Here is a 17469-nt window from a genome sequence, read left to right as displayed (position 1 = left end):
CCCCCCCCATGGATATCCAGACAGTAGGCTTGGTATGGGAGAGGAGCCAGGAAGAGAAGGGAGGGGGGAGGAAGAGAAGGAAAGGGGAAGAGGAGGAGAGGAGGAGGAGGAAAAGAGTGAGATGGAGGCAAAGGAAGAAGAGAACATCAGAAAAAATCAGAAAGCAGAAACCAGGACAGAGTTCCAGGGATCTACAATGAAAAAAAAAAAAAAAGAGGCAGGTTGAGTCACAGTATGGGGACAAGTCAGAAGAAGATCTATGTATGCCTCCACTTCTGGTCTGGTCATTTCCTTTCTATGTGACCTTGGCAATTCCAGCTTTTTTTACCTCAGTAAACAAGGAGAGTGGAAATAGATAATCCTTGGGTACATTCTGAAGAAGGAGAGAAAGGAAAAAAAAAAGGAAATAAAAACACACACAGAGGGAAAAATAGAGGGAAAAAGCCAGGAAGAGAGACTTAGGAAGAAAGTAATGAGAGGGGTGAGAGCTAGCCAGAGGTAGAGCTGAGAGAGCCCTACCTCTATCTACTCCTTGAGGCAAGAGCGTGGGCGCCTGCTCCCCAGCCCTTACCCCAAAGCTTCAGAGTGTACTTAAGCCCTTAATAGGTAAGGAAGATGGAAAGGCAATAGGCTCCAGGAATGACAGCCGCACACCAACACTCAAAGGCTTGCCAAAGCCACACGAACCAGGATCCGTGCTTCCGGCCCCCAGCCCTCAGAGTAGGTGTGCCAGCCACCTGGAATGACTCACACCCTGGCGATGTGGGCACGCATGCCAAGAGCGAGCCCGGGCACTCTGCCCACCTGCAGGCACACCACAGGCCTAGGGGAAGGTAAAATTCGGGTTCTTGAAGGGAGTAGTAGTGGGCTACCCTTCCCACACAGGACTACTTTGTCCCCAAAGCGCCCACTAATTGCCACCTTCTAGGCTTGATGACGGAGGTGTCCTATTCTCCCCATCTCCCCCCTTCAAACCTTACTCGGCAAGCGGGAGAACCAGATGAGGTGTTACGCAAGGCCTGATGTTTACCTCCAGCAGGAGCCTCCTCCCTCCCTATAAAGCCTGATGTAGAGGGGAGATTCGCGGATAGACTGAGACTCTGGTGGAGGAAGAGGCAATCCCAGGAGAGGGGCAGAAAAGCGGCAAAACTTAATGAGGGAGACGCAGAGAGGGGCACCGATTCAGCAAGCAGCCAGGCCGGCCCACCATCTGCGCGCTCGAAGGCGGTCGCGGTGGTCGCGGAAGGGGAGGCGTCCAGACCCCGGCTCCTCATGGATGCTCCCGAGCTGGGCCCGGGGCTGGTGGAGCGTCTGGAGCAGTTGGCGACGTGTCCGCTGTGCGGGGGCCCTTTCGAGGACCCGGTGCTTCTGGCGTGTGAGCACAGCTTCTGCCGCGCGTGTCTGGCCCGCTGCTGGGGGACCCCGCCGACGACCGGCGCCGAGGCTTCAGCCACCGCCTGCCCTTGCTGCGGCCTGCCGTGCCCCCGCCGCTGCCTGAGATCTAATGTGCGGCTGGCGGTGGAGGTGCGGATCAGTCGCGGGCTGCGGGAGAAGCTGGCAGAGCCTGGGGCCCGCGCGGGGAGACGTCGAGGGGGCCGCATCCCTACCATGGGCTGCCTAGACCCGCATGCAGAGGTGAGGCTGGGGTGCGCGTCGCGGGTCAGCAGCTGTTGGTGGAAGGGGTTGGTTTATGGGTTCCCCAGCCGGGATGTTACCTCCTGAGCCAGAGCCCCTTATGAAAGTTTAGGCAAGAGAGTTGGGGGGGGGGAGCAAAAGATGAGGAGGTGGGGGCAGACCCTGGGTCCCCGAGGTGAGAGGTGCCCTGAAGGTGGATAAGGAGTTGATACTTGGTCCAGAGGGTAGGGGGCAGATCAGATGCCTCAGTCTTGTGAGAGGAGCTGGGGAGAGGAGTTTGGGGGAGACCAGGAAGGGGTTGGGGCACTATATATAATGCTCTCCCGGAAACCCCTAGGAGAGCGCGGGAACTGCGGAAGTTCTGGCAGGGCAGTGGCTGGGCGCCCGGCACCAAGACAGCTGGTGGAGGGGAGGGAACTGGTGGGTGGAAAGGGAAGCCGATCGGGGCAAGGGCGAGCTGGGGGCCGGGCTGGAGGGTGAGGGAGGTAAGAACTAGCAGAGCGGAGTGGGAGCAGGAGACTGGCGGGGGTGGTGACGGTAGAGAAGGAAGGGACTGACCAAAGGATGCAGGAAGGAAGTGGGGAGCAGATCCAAACACCCCTGTAGCGTCGTGGGGTCGGTCCCCAGACTCAGGCTCTAGCTGAGCTGTGTGTAGTTTGTTATTGTTATTATTGGCTCCTCCCAAGGCCCCAAGCAAGGGCGCGACGGACGGAAGCAAGGTCGGGAGAACAGCCATTGGGGCTTCTGGTTCCTCCTTACGTGCCAGCTTTATCACCCACCTACACGTGCCTCTCCTGGGCCCAGGCTCCTTGGCCAACCCCTTTCCCTTACCCGACCCCCAGGCGTCTGGAACACCAACTGGCTTCTCCCCAGCAGCCAAGCCGGTCTTGGGTCTTGCTTCCGCCCTTTTGAAGTCTTCATAGACCTAATTAGTACAGGTGTAATTGGCATAATTAGGTAAATTGTCTTTCTCCTCTACCCCTCACTACCATACTGGCCTACTCCAGCCCTCAGCACTGGACAGTGAAGTGGAGGAGTCGGGGGCGGGGGGACGGGGACCATCGAGCGCCCTCTCCTGGCTTCTGTGGCATCCCCGCGGGTTTGTTGCACCTCTTGGGACACACGCGAGTCCAGCTGCCTCAATGGCCTGGCTAGAGAGATATAAAGCAAAGAGCCCTATAAACGCCACCAGGCTTTTACGGCAAGAGGGGAAGCGGTTTTATTGTAAGGCTTTTATATACTAACTCTTTGTCCAAAGGCTCTGGGTGTGCGTTTGGTTTGTGTGTTGGGGGGTGTGTATGTGAAAGAGGACAGACATTTGTCTGGGCTACACTCAAGAATGAGGGTAAGGATAAAGGGTGGGGTCCCTGAAGAAGGGCTGAGGAAGCAGCAGAGGAAGGCAAGTACTCTGCGAAAGGCATGGGTGAGGTTGGGGAAGGGAAATTGAGAACCCCTAGGAAATGGAGAGAAGATGGTAGTGGAGGTGAAGTTAAGAGGATGAGGAAAAAGTAGGTCTGGAAAGGAAGGATGGGTCATGAAAGGGGAAGGTAGATGAGAGGGGAAAGGAACACAGGGGATGTGGAGGTGAGATCATGCTGAGAGGTGGTGCGAGACATCATGAACTCGGAAGGAGCTCACCTGAGAAGGTGGGTGAAGGCATCCCACAGTATGAAGCTGAGAGCTCATATCATGTTTTTTTTCTGCCCAACTCAGGATATAAGGAAGACATGGAGGCGGTGAGTTCTATTGTTACTATTCCTTTCTTTTCATTGCCAGCTACTATAGCCATCACTTTCCCACTGGGGCCCCATATTTGTTCCCAGTCACAGGCAGGTTTTCTAGGGTGTGGCCTTAGTGCTTCCTGCTTCAGAGATGTGAGTGGGGTAGTGGTGGGGACATAAGCATCAGAGAGCGCAGAGGGCTATCTACTATCTACTGATTTCTCTCTAGATTTGATGTCCCAACACCCAAATCATCTAACTCAGAGGATGGTCTTCCTGAAGATTACCCAGTGGTCAAAAACATGCTTCATAGACTGACAGGTAAGGAGAGAAGAAGGGAGGGAACTGAATCAGAATCTGTGTTAGGTATTCTTCCTTTTAGGTTTCGAAAATGATCAAGTCCTTTCCAAAGAATGCTGTGTAACAAAGTAGGTGGCTTCAGCAACAGTTATTATCTCAAAGTTCTGGAGGTAGAATTCCGAGATCAAGGTGTCAGCAGTGTGGTTCCTTCTGAGGGCCATGAGAGAAAATTTGTTCCATGCCCCTCTCCTGGCTTCTGGTAGTTTCACATGTTTCTTGAGTTAGAGGTGGTCCACATATTGTCTTCCTTGTGTATGCTTTCGGCTGTGTCCAAACTTCCCTTTAATAAGTCAGCAATCATCCTGGATTGAGTCTAACCAAATTACCTCATTTTAACTTGATTGCCCCTGTAAAGATCCTTTTTACAAATAAGGTCACATTCTGAGGTATTAGGCTAGGTCTTCAACATATTATTTGTTTCATGGGGGGGATACAATTCAACCTCTAATAATGTCTACCCTCAATTCCTCATATTCCAGCCATGTTCTCTCTTCTTTTTTCATATGAACAATAGGTTCCTGGAGGTCAGTTGCCTCTCAGGAATCTCTGCTTCCATTACCCCTCTCATCATTTCTCTCCAGAAGGGAGCTGGACCCCCAGCATCTCCCTGCCCTTTCCTTCCTTGCTTGCTTACATGCAAAAAGAAGGATACCCTCTATCCTTCTTTAAACTGCCTAGAGAAGGCTCGACATGGTGGCTCACACCTGTAATCCTAGCACTCTGGGAGGCCAAGGCGGGTGGAGACCGCCTGAGCCAGAGCGAGACCCCATCTCTAAAAAAAATAGCTGGGTGTTGTGGTAGGCACCTGGTCCCAGCTACTTGGGAGGCTGAGGCGAGGGGAGCACTTAAGCCCAAGAATTTGAGGTTGCTGTGAGCTATGACATGACAGCACTTTACTGAAGTTGACAAAGTGAGACTCTGTCTCAAACAAACAAACAAAATAAACTGCCTAGAGAAGATGGTCTACCTTCTTGGTCACTCACCAATCCCATCCAATCCGGATTGCTTCTAGCACCTCTAATCCAGAAATCTTTCCTGAAAGCACCCCATAGAGATAAGGCCAAAGGTTCTTTCTGGTCTCTAGCTATCACCACCGGCTCTTTCCTCCTTGCCCCACACCGCCTGTAGAAGTAGGCCTGTCCACACCCACTTATTTCTGTGGGTGGGTGGGCTGGTTTCTCAGCATACCCTGGATTCCTCCCTTTGCCCCTCCCCTCTGTCACCTGGGGTTTCAGTAGCAGGTATCAGTCTTTCTCTTTAGAGCCACGTTCCCCATTCTGCTGACCCAGCTCCCACGCCCCACCCCAGGTGCTGTAAATTGAGAGTATCAGTCCTCACTCCTCCCTAGAAGTCAGATCAGCCTCACTTCCTTTCCCAACCACACAAACCAGACCTTTCCTTTGATCTCTGAGTTGTGCCCCCTGCCCTAAGCCAGCATGGTCCTTCCCAAATACAATTCTATAGATGTGACACATTAGTGCACAGTTTCAATATTGCCTAGGTCTGGTCTTCATAGTCTTCCTCCCTTTTTGTCCTGCAGCTGCCTTTTGAACTGCTATGAGGTCACTAGCACTCTTAATCTCTTACTTACCCTCCATGCCCTCCGCTACCCATCCTCTACCTTACCCCGCCTCTGATTCTGAAACGCCTCCGACGCGGTCCTCTTCCTACTTCCCCCTCCCCAGCTGACCTGACCCTGGACCCTGGCACCGCACACCGCCACCTGCTCATCTCTGCGGACTGCCGCAGCGTCCGAGTGGCCCCACCCGGGACACCCACACCTCCTGATGGCCCTACACGCTTTGACCAGCTCCCCGCTGTGCTGGGCGCACAGGGTTTTGGTGCTGGCCGCCACTGCTGGGAGGTGGAGACCACGGACACCACCTGCTGCACAGATTCTTCTGGAGAGGATGAGGACGACGGGGAGAGCCGCTATGCTGTAGGGGCGGCAGGGGAGTCAGTGCAACGCAAAGGTCGCGTGAAGCTGTGCCCTGCGGGGGCCGTGTGGGCTGTGGAGGGCCGTGGTGGCCGTCTCTGGGCCCTCACCGCACCCGAGCCCACCCTGCTGGGCGGTGCCAGGCCCCCACCGCGGCGCATTCGCGTGGACTTGGATTGGGAGCGGGGCCGAGTGGCCTTCTACGACGGCCGCTCACTGGACCTCCTCTTCGCCTTCCAGGCACCCGGTCCCCTGGGGGAGCGCATATTCCCTCTGTTCTGCACCCGTGATCCCCGTGCCCCGCTGCGCATTGTGCCAGCCGAAGGCTGAGTTTCGCTCCTAACCCCCCATCCTAGTTTGGCCTGGGCACCTCTTAGGCGCAGGAAGTCATTGCAGGAATCGTGCCTGCAAACTCACTGTGGTAGTATTGATAAGCACCTCACACCAAACCACATCTCTCTTCTCCGTCTTATTCCCTCCCCCCCCACACACATTAGTAAGACCTCTACTAGGTCCAGGTTTCCACATCCATGCCCAAAGCCAAACCCATTCCTTCCTCCCTCCCATACCAAAATCTTTTCTCCCCCACTGTTACCCCAGTACTTCCCACCTAATTTCTTCCCTTCTATTCTATTCCAGGCCTGAATTGGGGAAAAGGCTGTACCCCACTAGTACTGGTAAAGTGTTCACTACACAGAGGCCCTGCTAGTCAAATATTTCTGTCCCACTCTTGCCTGTGCTAGCTCCAAGAAGGGCTCAGGGCCTTCTCCACTGTCCTAAAGCTTGGGCTTCCCTGCCCTAACCACTCTGAGGTTTCTCCTCAAGAGAAACAAGAGACTCAGGAGGCCCCTGTGGCTCAGTGAATAGAGTGTCGGCCCCATATACCAAGGATGGCAGGTTCAAACCCAGCCCCAGCCAAACTGCAACAGAAAATAGCCGGGCATTGTGGCGGGCACCTGTAGTCCCAGCTACTTGGAAGGCTGAGGCAAGAGAATTGCCTAAGCCCAAGAGCTGGAGGTTGCTGTGAGCTGTGACATCATGGCACTCTGCTGAGGGCAATAAGGTGAGACTCTGTCTCTAAAAAAAAAAAAGAAAGAAACAAGAGACTCTTCTTAAAACAAGAGGCTTGATTCTGACCTGTTTTTTATGGCCCTCTAGGAAAACTAATACCCCTTTCAGTGGGGGGCAGGGAGGGTCAAGCCAGTTTTACTTTACCCTCTCCTGTGACTACTTTTTATGCTCACAGCCTTTCCCATAAAACTCCCTGCATTTACTCAGACAAAGGAACCAATGGTGCTACCTCTTCTCTCCTCAACCTGGGAATGGCTTAGACATTCCCAAACTCATCCTTGTATAGTCTCTTACTTTCCCCATATGTATAAATGGGCCCATATTTAACACATTTTGTGACGTTGGGTTATTTATTTTGTGCATCTGTGGCAATAAATGAGATCTCACTGGTGGTATGGATTTGACTGATCTCTGCAACCGTGTATGGGAAGAGGACTGGAAAATAACCACCAGATCCCACTAAGGGTTGGGGAAGGGTGAGAGAGCTGAACATCTGGGCTGGCTGAGACATCAAACCTTAGGAGTGAAGGGGTAAGAGTGCAGTGTAGGGGATACCCCATCCCTTTGCTCTCTCCCTTTTCCTTTCTCTCTTAGGGACTCAGGTCCCTGGGACTACACTGGATTTGTCTTTGAAGCTGAAAGATCAAATCTGAGGAGATAGTTGGCTCTAACTGAACAGTCTCAAGCCAGTTTTGTCATAAATCCTATATAACATAAGAAGGATGGGAGAACATATGACTATCTCTCATTCTGTTTTCTATTAGGTGATAATGACAAAGACATCTCTTTCCTAACTCCTCTTGAAGGCATGAGGTGGGTAGGCAGGACGGTAAGAACTGGGAATCCTGGGTCTCCCGTAAGATCTCCTATCCCATAGGCAAGGACTAAGAATTAGGATTATATAAATACTTTAGTGGAAGAGCTCTAAACCAGGATTAACAAGCATAGCTGGGGTGAGGTTGCCTGGAATCTGACTGGGACCCTGGCAGTGAAAGCTGGGACTAGTGAAAACCCAAATTAAGTGTCTTCTACTCATGTGAGGTGCAGGGGCCAAGATAACTAGATCCCAGGACAGGCAGTTTGGCAGTGAGAACAAAAGGAAGAGACTGGGACCAAGATGCCTGGATCCCTGGAGAGAGGAGGGTGGGTACTGGGAGGAGAAATGAGGACTAGGGGTACCCAGGAGCCTGGGTTCTGGAATAGCAGCAAGTCAGAATTCCAGGATCCTCTTCTTCTTCCCTCTATCAGGCAGAGCAGAGGGAAAGAGGGGGCTGGAGAAGGGATCAAACCATAGGTTTAGTCCCCAAGTAGCCAAATGGATACATTCAGGGCCAGACAGACACAGGAATAGTAGGGGAGAGAGGAATTTAGTGCTGCATTGGCCCTGGAGGGGGCTGAGAAGGATCAGGAGGCTGGGGAGGTGTGGTGGGGGTTGGTCCAAGGGTTGCATGACGCCGTCCTTTGCGGTGGCCTCGTACACAGTGTGTATGACCACAGCCCTCCTCTTCCTCCTCATCACTCTCCGTGGAGCTCTCTCCAAAGGCCCGAGGTTTCTCATAAATACAGCAGCCTGGATTTGGAGGGAGGAGCTCAGTTAAAAAGGAGGAAGAGTAAGATGTATAGTCAGTTCCATTCCCCTTCAATCTCATGAAAATTCCTACTTTTACCATTGTCTCCTCATAACTTCTAGGATCCGGCTTCCCCAGATCCACCCCTTTGGGACTTGGGCATCTATGTTCCTTGTCCATTTAGAAATCCAGGAATCCAAAGTCCCACTTCTTCCACCACTGACACTACTGGCTGTCAGGGCTTGACACACTACAGTCCTAGCCTTTCCTTCCCTCTTTCCCTTTAACCTTAACCTCCTGCCCCTGATGTCAGACAACCATCAAGAAAGTGACAGAAACATCAGCATCCAGGGGCTTCTGGGAAAAGGCAGAAGATATGCAGAAGTTAGCCAGAAATCCAGGGCTATTGTGGGGCAATAATTACTCACATTTTGATGAGCGGCGCCCCATGTGTTCATTGTCTACAGTGTCACTCGTCCATTCCACCTTTTTCTCTGGCTTCCGTTTCCGAAGTTTGATGGTTAGGCTCCGATTTTCCTAGAAAGTTAAAAGGGATGGGCATACTTGTCTAGTACCATTCTACTGACCTTTCCCACTCCCCCCCTCTTCTCATCCCCAGCTCAATCAATACATAGCACCAGAGAAGCTGAGTGCTGAAAAAAAATAAAATAGAACAGGTCTTAGACCTCGGGAAATCTGAGGGGATTTCCTGTTCTTGATAACCACCAGTATATAGAGAAGACACAATTCCTAACCTAGGGAAGGTCCCAGCAAATCTTCAAAGGAAAATATAATCCTCGCTGTTTCTCCGTCTTCCTCCCCAAATCATCCTTGGTAGTATTAACACATGAAAATTATTTTTTTCAGTCTCCAGTGCCTAATACTTGATCTCCTTTTATTTTTCCAGGTTCCTATTCTTTTTCCCATTAAAAGAAGACCTCCACCTTACCTCTCTCATTCTCAAGTCCAGCTCTTCCCTATCTTTTATCCACACATTCTCTAGCATCCTGATATCCCTAGTAATGACTATTACTAAACGCCCTTAATCCAGAGGTTATTAAGCCCAGTGCAGCTTTTTCCCTTGGAAAATAACCTGTTTTTGCAAGAATGCTACTTGTTTCTTCATTTATATCTCCCCTGATTTTTCAAAATTTTATCTTCATGTCCTTTTCTTGTTTCCTCATTCCCTTCACTTCCCCTACCTTCATCCATTCAACAAATACTTATTGATAAGCATTGCTAATATTGATAAGCTGACCTCCAACCATACTTTCTCACATGGCCTTGCATTTCCTCCCAACACTTTTCTTGCTCTTTAATCCCCAATTTCCCATTCGTTTATTACTTATACACACTCTTCCCCAAGTAGCAATACTTATATCCTAACTGTAACTGCTTATTATGTCCCTCGACAAGTCGCCTGAACCATCACTGCTACACCAAACTGCTCCAATACCTTGTCATTCTTCCAGCCCGATATTCAACCACACATCTCCCATATCCCCAGGCCCAGACCCTCCAGTAACTCTCCTAAACCCTGTGCCCTCCCTCCCAGTAACTCCCAGACCCCTAAACAGCACCACCCCCAGCCTTTCTCACGGGCTCGGTTGTCACGGTAACCGTTGTCTCAGTGACGGTCTCACTCAGCCCGGCCCCTGCCTCGGCCATGGCTAAGGCTGAGGAGAGAGAGGAGAGGAGGAAGGGGATGAGACACCCTTCCCTTTTTCTGTGTCTCTGAGGTCTAAGACAAGCGGTAGAGTAGCAGCCAGGATCTTCCGCCTTCTCTTTCCCCCTTCCTCCTGGGCCTCCGTTTCCCCACCCCTGGGGATAACCTGTCCAACCCCACTTCCGGCTCTCCGCTTCCGGGTGTGACGCGTTCTGCCGTCCCCCTTTTTCCTACCCGGGCACCAAACGCGTCAAAGCGCAGGCGCCGCCATATTAGTTCCGCCGTAATATGACAGCACGCAGGCGCTGCAAGAAAGAGGAACGAATTTAGCGGAAGGGGCGTCACTGCAGGTGTGGAGGTGGGGGTAAGGTCAAGGGTGGCGTATGCACGTACGACGGAGATGCTGCAGGAGGGGGCGCCGGGAAGTGTAGAACCCGGTAGCTTGTTGCAGATTGGGTGCGGCGAAAGCGGGTGTGTTCGCGCCAAGTTGAGAAGTCCTATAGCTTAGTCCATCTACCCTTTCTGGGTCGGTGAAAGGACGAGGAAAACTTAATGGGTAATGGTAATGATCCTGCCTGCCTTATTTTCGTTTCCTTATCGTTTACTGTGGGTTTCCCTACTGAGAAACGGGACATGGGAACAGTTGGAAACACACTAAAGAATCAAGCGATCTGGGTTCTGGTCCTTGTCCTGTGCCTGTAGGTGTTTGAGCAGGGAATTTAGTGCATTTCAGCTTGGATTTTTCCAGTCACTGTGAGAAGCCTTAAACATGAAGGCACATAAAACACCCAAGATCTTGGTGTTTAGCTCTCAATCTAGTGGGAAAAACGGGCACGCTCAGAACTAACAAAAATAGATATATAAGACATTGGGGGCATAAATATAGCAGTATGATCTGTGAAACTGAGTTTGATTACACACTACCAACATACTCTTTCAAGGGTGACGAGTTGTATTAAGAAGAGATATGGTCATGAATATAGGACATTACATAAAAATAAATCCAGGTCTCTTAAAAGAGGGCAAAAGAAAGTGGCAAAACAAGAACCTGAAAGGCAGATACTTTTTTTTTTTTTTTTTAGGTAGAGAGCAGCTTGCGGTTGTAGGTGTGTGCAAGGAAGGAAATAAGAGTTTTTTACTGCTAGGATCTAAGGGGAGTGCCAGATGAGGCTTGACAGTAGCCCTAGTATGCTTTGCCAAGAAGCTTGGATTTAATTCTATCAGTGTTATGGGCCAGAGAAAGGCTTAAAGAAGGGTAGAAACATAAATAGATTCGTTTTAGATTTCAGGAGTAGGTTAGCAAAGTCAATTGCCAAAACAGTTCATATGTTCAGTGCGGAAGACTTCTCATTCTCCAACTTGTTGTGGGGTTCAAACAATATAGTATATGTTTGAGAGTTCTGAATATATAAAGAACTACACAATTAGAAGATAATCAATAACCCCATGATCATCATTTAAGCCAAGGAATTCGGGAATACCAGTTCCCAGAATCAAGATTTTATATTGTGTCTGAATTATTTGTTTCTCTTGAAAGTTTTTGGTTCAAACCGAAAAAGAAATATACAATTCAGCATGTCTAGTATGTACATTAAACACACACACACACCCCTATATAGGCTGGGCACTGTGGCTTATGCCTGTAATCCCAGCATTTCTGGAGGCCAAAGTAGGGTGACTTGAGGCCAGGAGTTGGTGACCAGCCTGGGCAACAAAGCAAGACCTTGTCTCTCCAAAAGAAAACCCCAAACCAAGGCTCAGCGCCTGTGGCTCAAGCGGCTAAGGCACCAGCCACATACACCTAAGGTGGCGGGTTCGAATTCCCAGCCCGGCCCGCCAAACAACAATGATGGCTGCAACCAAAAAATGGCCAGGCGTTGTGGCGGGCGCCTGTAGTCCCAGCTACTTGGGAGGCTGAGACAGGAGACTCGCTTGAGCCCAGGAGTTGGAGGTTGCTGTGAGCGTGATGCCATGGCACTCTACCCAGGGGGATAGCTTGAGGCTCCGTCTCAAAAAAAGAAAAAAAAAGAAAACCCCAAACCAAAAAACTGAAACAAAATTAGATGCATGTAGGGCAGTGCCTGTGGCTCAGTGAGTAGGGCGCCAGCCCCATATACTGAGGGTGACAGGTTTGAACCCAGCCCCAGCCAAACTGCAACAAAAAATAGCCAGGCATTGTGGCGGACACCTGTAGTCCCAGCTACTTGGGAGGCTGAGGCAAGAGAATCCCTTGAGTCCAAGAGTTGGAGGTTGCCATGAGTTATGCCACGGCACTCTACCAAGGGCAATAAAGTAAGACTCTGTCTCTTAAAAAAAAAAAAAAATTAGATGCACATGGTGGTACATGCCTGTAATCCCAACTTCTTGGGAGGCTGAGGCAGGAGGGTGGCTTGAGCCCAGGAGTTTGAGTTGAGGTTGCAGAGCGCTATGATGACACCACTGCACTCTAGCCTGGGTGACAGACTGAGACCCTATCTCAAAAACAAAACAAAACCAAACATGCACACACACACTTAAGTATAGATACACAGTATAATTTAGTGATCCCTGTAGCATGGAATTCCTTGTGACTTTTACTTTTTTCTGTCTATTTTTCTATAAGAGAATCTATTATGGATATACAGTTGACTTTTGAACAACGTAGGGGTTAGGTACACCAACTGCTCAGCACAGTCAAAAATCTGTGTATAACTCTGGACTCCTGCAAATTTAACTATCAATGGTCTAGTGTTGACCAGAAGCTTCACCAATAACAGAAAGTCAATTAACATATATTTTATATATTATGTATATATACTATATTCTTAAAGCCAGAGAAAAGATAATGTTATTAAGAAAATCATAAACTCATGCCCATAATCCTAGCACTCTGGGAGGCCAAGGCAGGTGGATTGCCTGAGACCAGCCTGAGCAAGAGTGAGACTCCATCTCTAAAAATAGCCGAGCGTTGTGTCAGGTGTTTGTAGTCCTAGCTACTTGGGAGGCTGAGGCCAGAGAATCACTTGAGCCCAAGAGTTTGAGGTTGCTGTGAGCTGTGACACCATAACACTCTACCAAGGGCAATATAGTGAGACTCTTGTCTCAAAAAATCCCCTCCAAACCCCCCCCCAAATCCCATGCTGTTCAAGGTTCAACTGTTTATTATATTAATCTCAAGAGTAATAAGTCTCCCTGTAGTAAGCATATGCTGGATTCCTTAGTATTAGATTTTTTTCTCATCCAAATTCATAGGCTAAATACATCTGGTTAAAATTTCCGTTGAATATCTCACTATCCATATTCCTACTTTTTGTTTCCCTAAAGTCAGAAACCAAATAGATTTAGATAGTGTGGTAATACTTAAATGATTTTTTAAATACTACCCTTATTTCTGGTTCTATTTTTTTGTCCTTGTTTTTTCCCCCTTTTTCATACAAATATCTCTGTAAACTCACTTAAATTCCTTTTGGACCAAGACAGATTGGAAGTAACATATATGTCAGGGTCTTATAGAAAAATACAACTTTAATAAGGAAACTCAACTAGGTGTAGAAGTACTCCAGGGACAATGTTAGCCCCACATGATGATTTGATTCTCCTCTGGAAGCAAAAAACACTGCAACCAGAAGGATGGACAAGGCATCAAGAATCAAGTATCCTTCACCTTCCAAGGAAGAAGAAGGAGGGACTGTGGAGTTTCCCAGGTAGAAGATCAAGAGTCTTCCTTCTCCTGAAACCTATGAGGAAAGAAAGGACTTGTTATATTAACTAAAAGAAGTTTCTAGTGGTATTAAGATGAAATACTCAATTATTAATAAATAATCAAGGTAAGTCTTTTATTTATGAAACTCGAGGGTTAGCTCCCTTAAATAATCTTCTAGCTCAACTTTAAGATGCCAGAAAGACTAGGATTAAAAATATATCTTGGCTGGGTGCAGTGGTTCATGCTTGTAAATCCTAGTACTCTGGGAGGCCAAGGCAGGTGGATTGCTCGAGCTCAGAAGTTCAAGACCAGCCTGAGCAAGAGCAAGACCCCATTTCAAAAAATTAGCCAGGCATTGTGGCTGACTCCTGTAGTTCCATCTACGTAGGAGGCTGAAGCAAGAGGATCGCTTGAGCCCATGAGTTTGAGGTTGCTGTGAGCTATGACACCACAGCAGTCTACCCAGGGCGAGTGAGGCTCTATCTCAAAAACAAACAAACAAACCTATCTTATGAATTATAACCTTGAAGTATGCATAGATTTCTTAGGACACAAAAAGCACTAGCCATAAATGAAAAAAAATGGATAAACTAGACATAAGAATTTAAAACTTCTACTCACTTAAAAAAAAAAGTTAAATGAGCAAGCCACAGACTGGGAAAAACATATTCTTGAAATATATATTTGAGTGGGGTGTAGTGGCTCACTCCTATAATCCCTGTACTTTGGGGGATGGGAGGATTGTTTGAGGCCAGGAGTTCAAGGTTGCAGTGAGTTATAATCACACCACCGCACTTCAGCTTGGGTGACAGAGTTAGACCCTGTCTCTAAAGAAAATAAATTGAAAAAAATGAATAAAAATATATTTGAGTATTAATATTTTTAATCCATTGATAAGACAGTAAGATAGTAAAGGCAATCTTCAATTGGTTAAAAATGATATAAAACTGGAAATCTATTTATAGCTTTTGTTTGCTATAAATAGATTATAGCCCAAGAATATGGAGACAGGAGAGGGAGGGGTGGGGAGGGGAGTGGATGGGTGGTGGGAGGGTGATTGGTGGGACCACACCTATGGTCCATGTTACATAGGTACATGTGAATCTTCCTAAATGCAGAATATAAATGTCTTAACACAATAACTAAGAAAATGCCATGAAGGCTATGTTAACCAGTTTGGTGAAAATATTTCAAATTGTATATAAAACCAGCACACTGTACCCCATGACTGCATTAATGTACACAGCTATGATTTAATAAAAATAAGTAAATAAATAAATAAAAATAAAACCAGTTAGGGTGTGCCTGTGGCTCAAAGGAGTAAGGCGCCAGCCCCACTGCCAGAGGTAGTGGGTTCAAACCCAGCCCAGGCCAAAAAAATAAAAATAAAAATAAAACCATTTAAAAATCTTATTTTCAAACTTGTGGGCATGGTAAAACATTTTTAATAATATTTATAATAAAACCTTTTAAATAGCTAAAAAAAAAAAAAAAAACTCTGGAAATCTAGACAGTTAAACTGACACCCCTTCTACCAAAATGCCCTTAATATTGTTTTGAAAGCTCTAGGCAGCATAAGGAACCACAGACAAAACTTGTAATGTCTGATAGGAGATCCCCTGCACAAATCAGTGACCCCCAAAGGTCTACTCTTTTGTGTAAAAAGAATAGCAACTGACAATTCAACTCTGTAGAAGGGGAGTTTGACTTTCTCAAAAGATGGAGAGAAAAACCTCTCCTGAGAATTTTCTAACCATAATCTGTCCCTTACATGGATTTGCAGCTGAAATTCATACTTTGTGTCTGCTCCAAAAAAAGTAAAGTCAAGAATTTATTCAATTTCAGTTTGACAGGCCAGGCGTGGTGGTTCAGACCTGTAATCCTAGCACTCTGGGAGGCCAACGGTGGGGCCGGGGGGTGGATTGCTTGAGCTCAGGAGTCTGAGACCAGCCTGAGGAAGAGTGAGACCCTGTCTCTAAAAATAGCCCGGTGCTGTAGCAGGCACCTGTAGTCCCAGATATTCAGGAGGCTGAGGCAAGAGGACTTGAGCCCAAGAGTTTGAGGTTGCTGTGAGCTATAATGACATGACACTCTACCAGGGGCAAGAAAGTAAGACTGTTTCAAGAAAACAAAAAAAATTGCAAGCTTGAGCCAGTAGCACAGTGGTTATGACGCCAGCCCATAAACCGAGGGTGGTGGGTTTGAACCTGGCTGGGGACAGCTAAACAACAATGGCAACTGCAACCAAAACTAGCTGGGCATTGTGGCAGGTGCCTGTAGTCCCAGCTACTTGGGAGGCTGAGGCAAGATAGTGGCTTAAGCCCAAAAGTTTGAGGTTGCTGTGAGCTGTGACACCATGGCACTCTACCAAGGGCGACAGCTTGAGACTCTGCCTCAAAAAAAAAAAAAAAAAAAAAAAAATTTTCAGCCTGATAATGTCTCAAGGCATATGATAAAGAAACACAAATGCTGAGAATACAGCATTCACTCTAGACCTCAAATAATTCCTATAGTTCAAGTTTTTAAAAGCTCTAGCTTACTGTAAAAAATCATAATACAAAGGAAAAAAGCACCATGAGAGAGTCAGCAGAAATAAAAGATACTAGCATCAGATACACAAGATCAGTGGATATCAGAATTATCAGAGCTAGAATATAATAACCATGTCTAATATACATTTAAAGAATAAAAGGAATAATTTTATTTCAGACTGAAGAGTTGTGAATTATTAGAAATCACTGAGACTTGAAAAGAACTAAAAATAATAATAAAAATAAAAAGTAGGGCAGCACCTGTGGCTCAGTGAGTAGGGTGCCGGCCGCATATACCAAGGGTATTGGGTTCAAACCTGGCCCTGACCAAACTGTAACAAAAAATAGCCAGGCACTGTGGCGGGTGCCTGTAGTCCCAGCTACTTGGGAGGCTGAGGCAAGAAAATCGCCTAAGCCCAAGAGCTGGAGGTTGCTGTGAGCTGTGATGTCACAGCACTCTACTGAGGGCAACAAAGTGAGACTCTGTCTCTAAAATAAATAAATAAATAAAAAGTAATACTAATTGAAATAAACTGAAGAAAATAGAATTAATGACCTGGAGGAAAGACTGAACAAATTATCTACAAGGCAGCAAAAAAGAAAAGAAATGGAAAATATGAAAGACAGGGTGAGAAAAATGAATGATAGACGAGATCTAGGCCGTGGGCTATGGCTCACACCTGTAATTTCAGCACTTTGGAAGGATGAGGTGGAAGGATCACTTTAGAACTTAGGAGTTCAAGACCAGCCTGAGTAAAAATAAGACCTGTCTCTACTAAAAATAGAAAAATTAGTGGGGTGTGGTGGCACATGCCCATAGTCTCTGGAGGTTGAGGCAGAGACTACTTGAGCCCAGGAATATGATGCTGCAGTGAGTTATGAAGATTCTACTGTACTCTAACCCTGGGAAACAAGAGCATGGCCCAGTCTCAAAAAAAAAAAAAAAAAGGGCTGGTCAGCTTAGCGCTTGTGGCTCAAGTGGCTAAGGCGCTAGCCACATATACCTAAGGTGGTGAGTTCAAATCCAGCCCAAGCCTGCCAAACAACAATGACCGCTGCAACCAAAAAATAGCTGGGTGTTGTGGCAGGCGCCTGTGGTCCCAGCTACTTGGGAGCCTGAGGCAGGAGACTCGCTTGAGCCCAGGAGTTGGAGGTTGCTGTGAGCTGTGATGCCATAGCACTCTACCCAGGGGGACAGCTTGAGGCTTTGTCTCAAAAAAAAAAAAAAAGTTGAAGACTAGGCAGCACCTAGTGCCAGCCACATACACTGAGGCTGGTGGGTTTGAACCCAGTCCAAAA

At 47.7% G+C, this 17469-nt stretch overlaps 3 protein-coding genes across 6 annotated transcripts in view; 1 reads left to right on the top strand and 2 right to left on the bottom strand.

Moving 5' to 3' along the window:
• The first annotated feature begins 1257 nt into the window (after positions 1–1257).
• RNF39 (ring finger protein 39) lies at positions 1258–5982 on the top strand. Its single transcript, XM_012804726.2, has 4 exons — positions 1258–1635; positions 3349–3371; positions 3586–3677; positions 5402–5982. The coding sequence occupies exons 1-4, from the start codon at positions 1273–1275 to the stop codon at positions 5980–5982; spliced, it is 1059 nt and encodes a 352-aa protein (XP_012660180.1). The 5' UTR covers positions 1258–1272.
• A 1072-nt stretch (positions 5983–7054) lies between these two features.
• Positions 7055–10273, bottom strand: PPP1R11 (protein phosphatase 1 regulatory inhibitor subunit 11). Its single transcript, XM_003788964.3, has 3 exons — positions 9891–10273; positions 8720–8828; positions 7055–8293 (listed from the first exon to the last, which is right to left on the bottom strand). Exons 1-3 carry the CDS (start codon positions 9957–9959, stop codon positions 8091–8093), a joined length of 381 nt encoding a protein of 126 aa, XP_003789012.1. The 5' UTR covers positions 9960–10273; the 3' UTR covers positions 7055–8090.
• Positions 10274–13435: 3162 nt separating this feature from the next.
• ZNRD1 (zinc ribbon domain containing 1) overlaps positions 13436–17469 on the bottom strand; it is a 7080-nt gene continuing 3046 nt past the window's right edge. For all 4 annotated transcript variants that reach the window (XM_023512877.1, XM_023512878.1, XM_012804865.2 and 1 more), the window contains one exon: positions 13436–13673. In XM_023512877.1, coding sequence (XP_023368645.1) covers positions 13649–13673 — 25 coding nt within the window. In that variant the 3' untranslated portion in view covers positions 13436–13648. The remainder of the gene's footprint in view (positions 13674–17469) is intronic.

Source organism: Otolemur garnettii, unplaced genomic scaffold (assembly GCF_000181295.1).
Source record: "Otolemur garnettii isolate 467f Iridium unplaced genomic scaffold, OtoGar3 scaffold00031, whole genome shotgun sequence".
Lineage (NCBI taxonomy): Eukaryota > Metazoa > Chordata > Mammalia > Primates > Galagidae > Otolemur > Otolemur garnettii.
The sequence above is the reverse complement of the archived record's forward strand: the minus strand, read 5'-3'. Positions and strand labels throughout refer to the sequence as shown.

Coding starts and splice junctions, on each gene's coding strand:
- RNF39 (XM_012804726.2), top strand. CDS start 1,273: ATGGATGCTCCCGAGCTGGGCCCGGGGCTGGTGGAGCGTCTGGAGCAG. Junction 1,636..3,348: donor GCCTAGACCCGCATGCAGAG/GTGAGGCTGGGG, acceptor TGCCCAACTCAG/GATATAAGGAAGACATGGAG. Junction 3,372..3,585: donor ATAAGGAAGACATGGAGGCG/GTGAGTTCTATT, acceptor ATTTCTCTCTAG/ATTTGATGTCCCAACACCCA.
- PPP1R11 (XM_003788964.3), bottom strand. CDS start 9,959: ATGGCCGAGGCAGGGGCCGGGCTGAGTGAGACCGTCACTGAGACAACG. Junction 8,829..9,890: donor TTACCGTGACAACCGAGCCC/GTGAGAAAGGCT, acceptor TTAACTTTCTAG/GAAAATCGGAGCCTAACCAT. Junction 8,294..8,719: donor GGGGCGCCGCTCATCAAAAT/GTGAGTAATTAT, acceptor CTCCAAATCCAG/GCTGCTGTATTTATGAGAAA.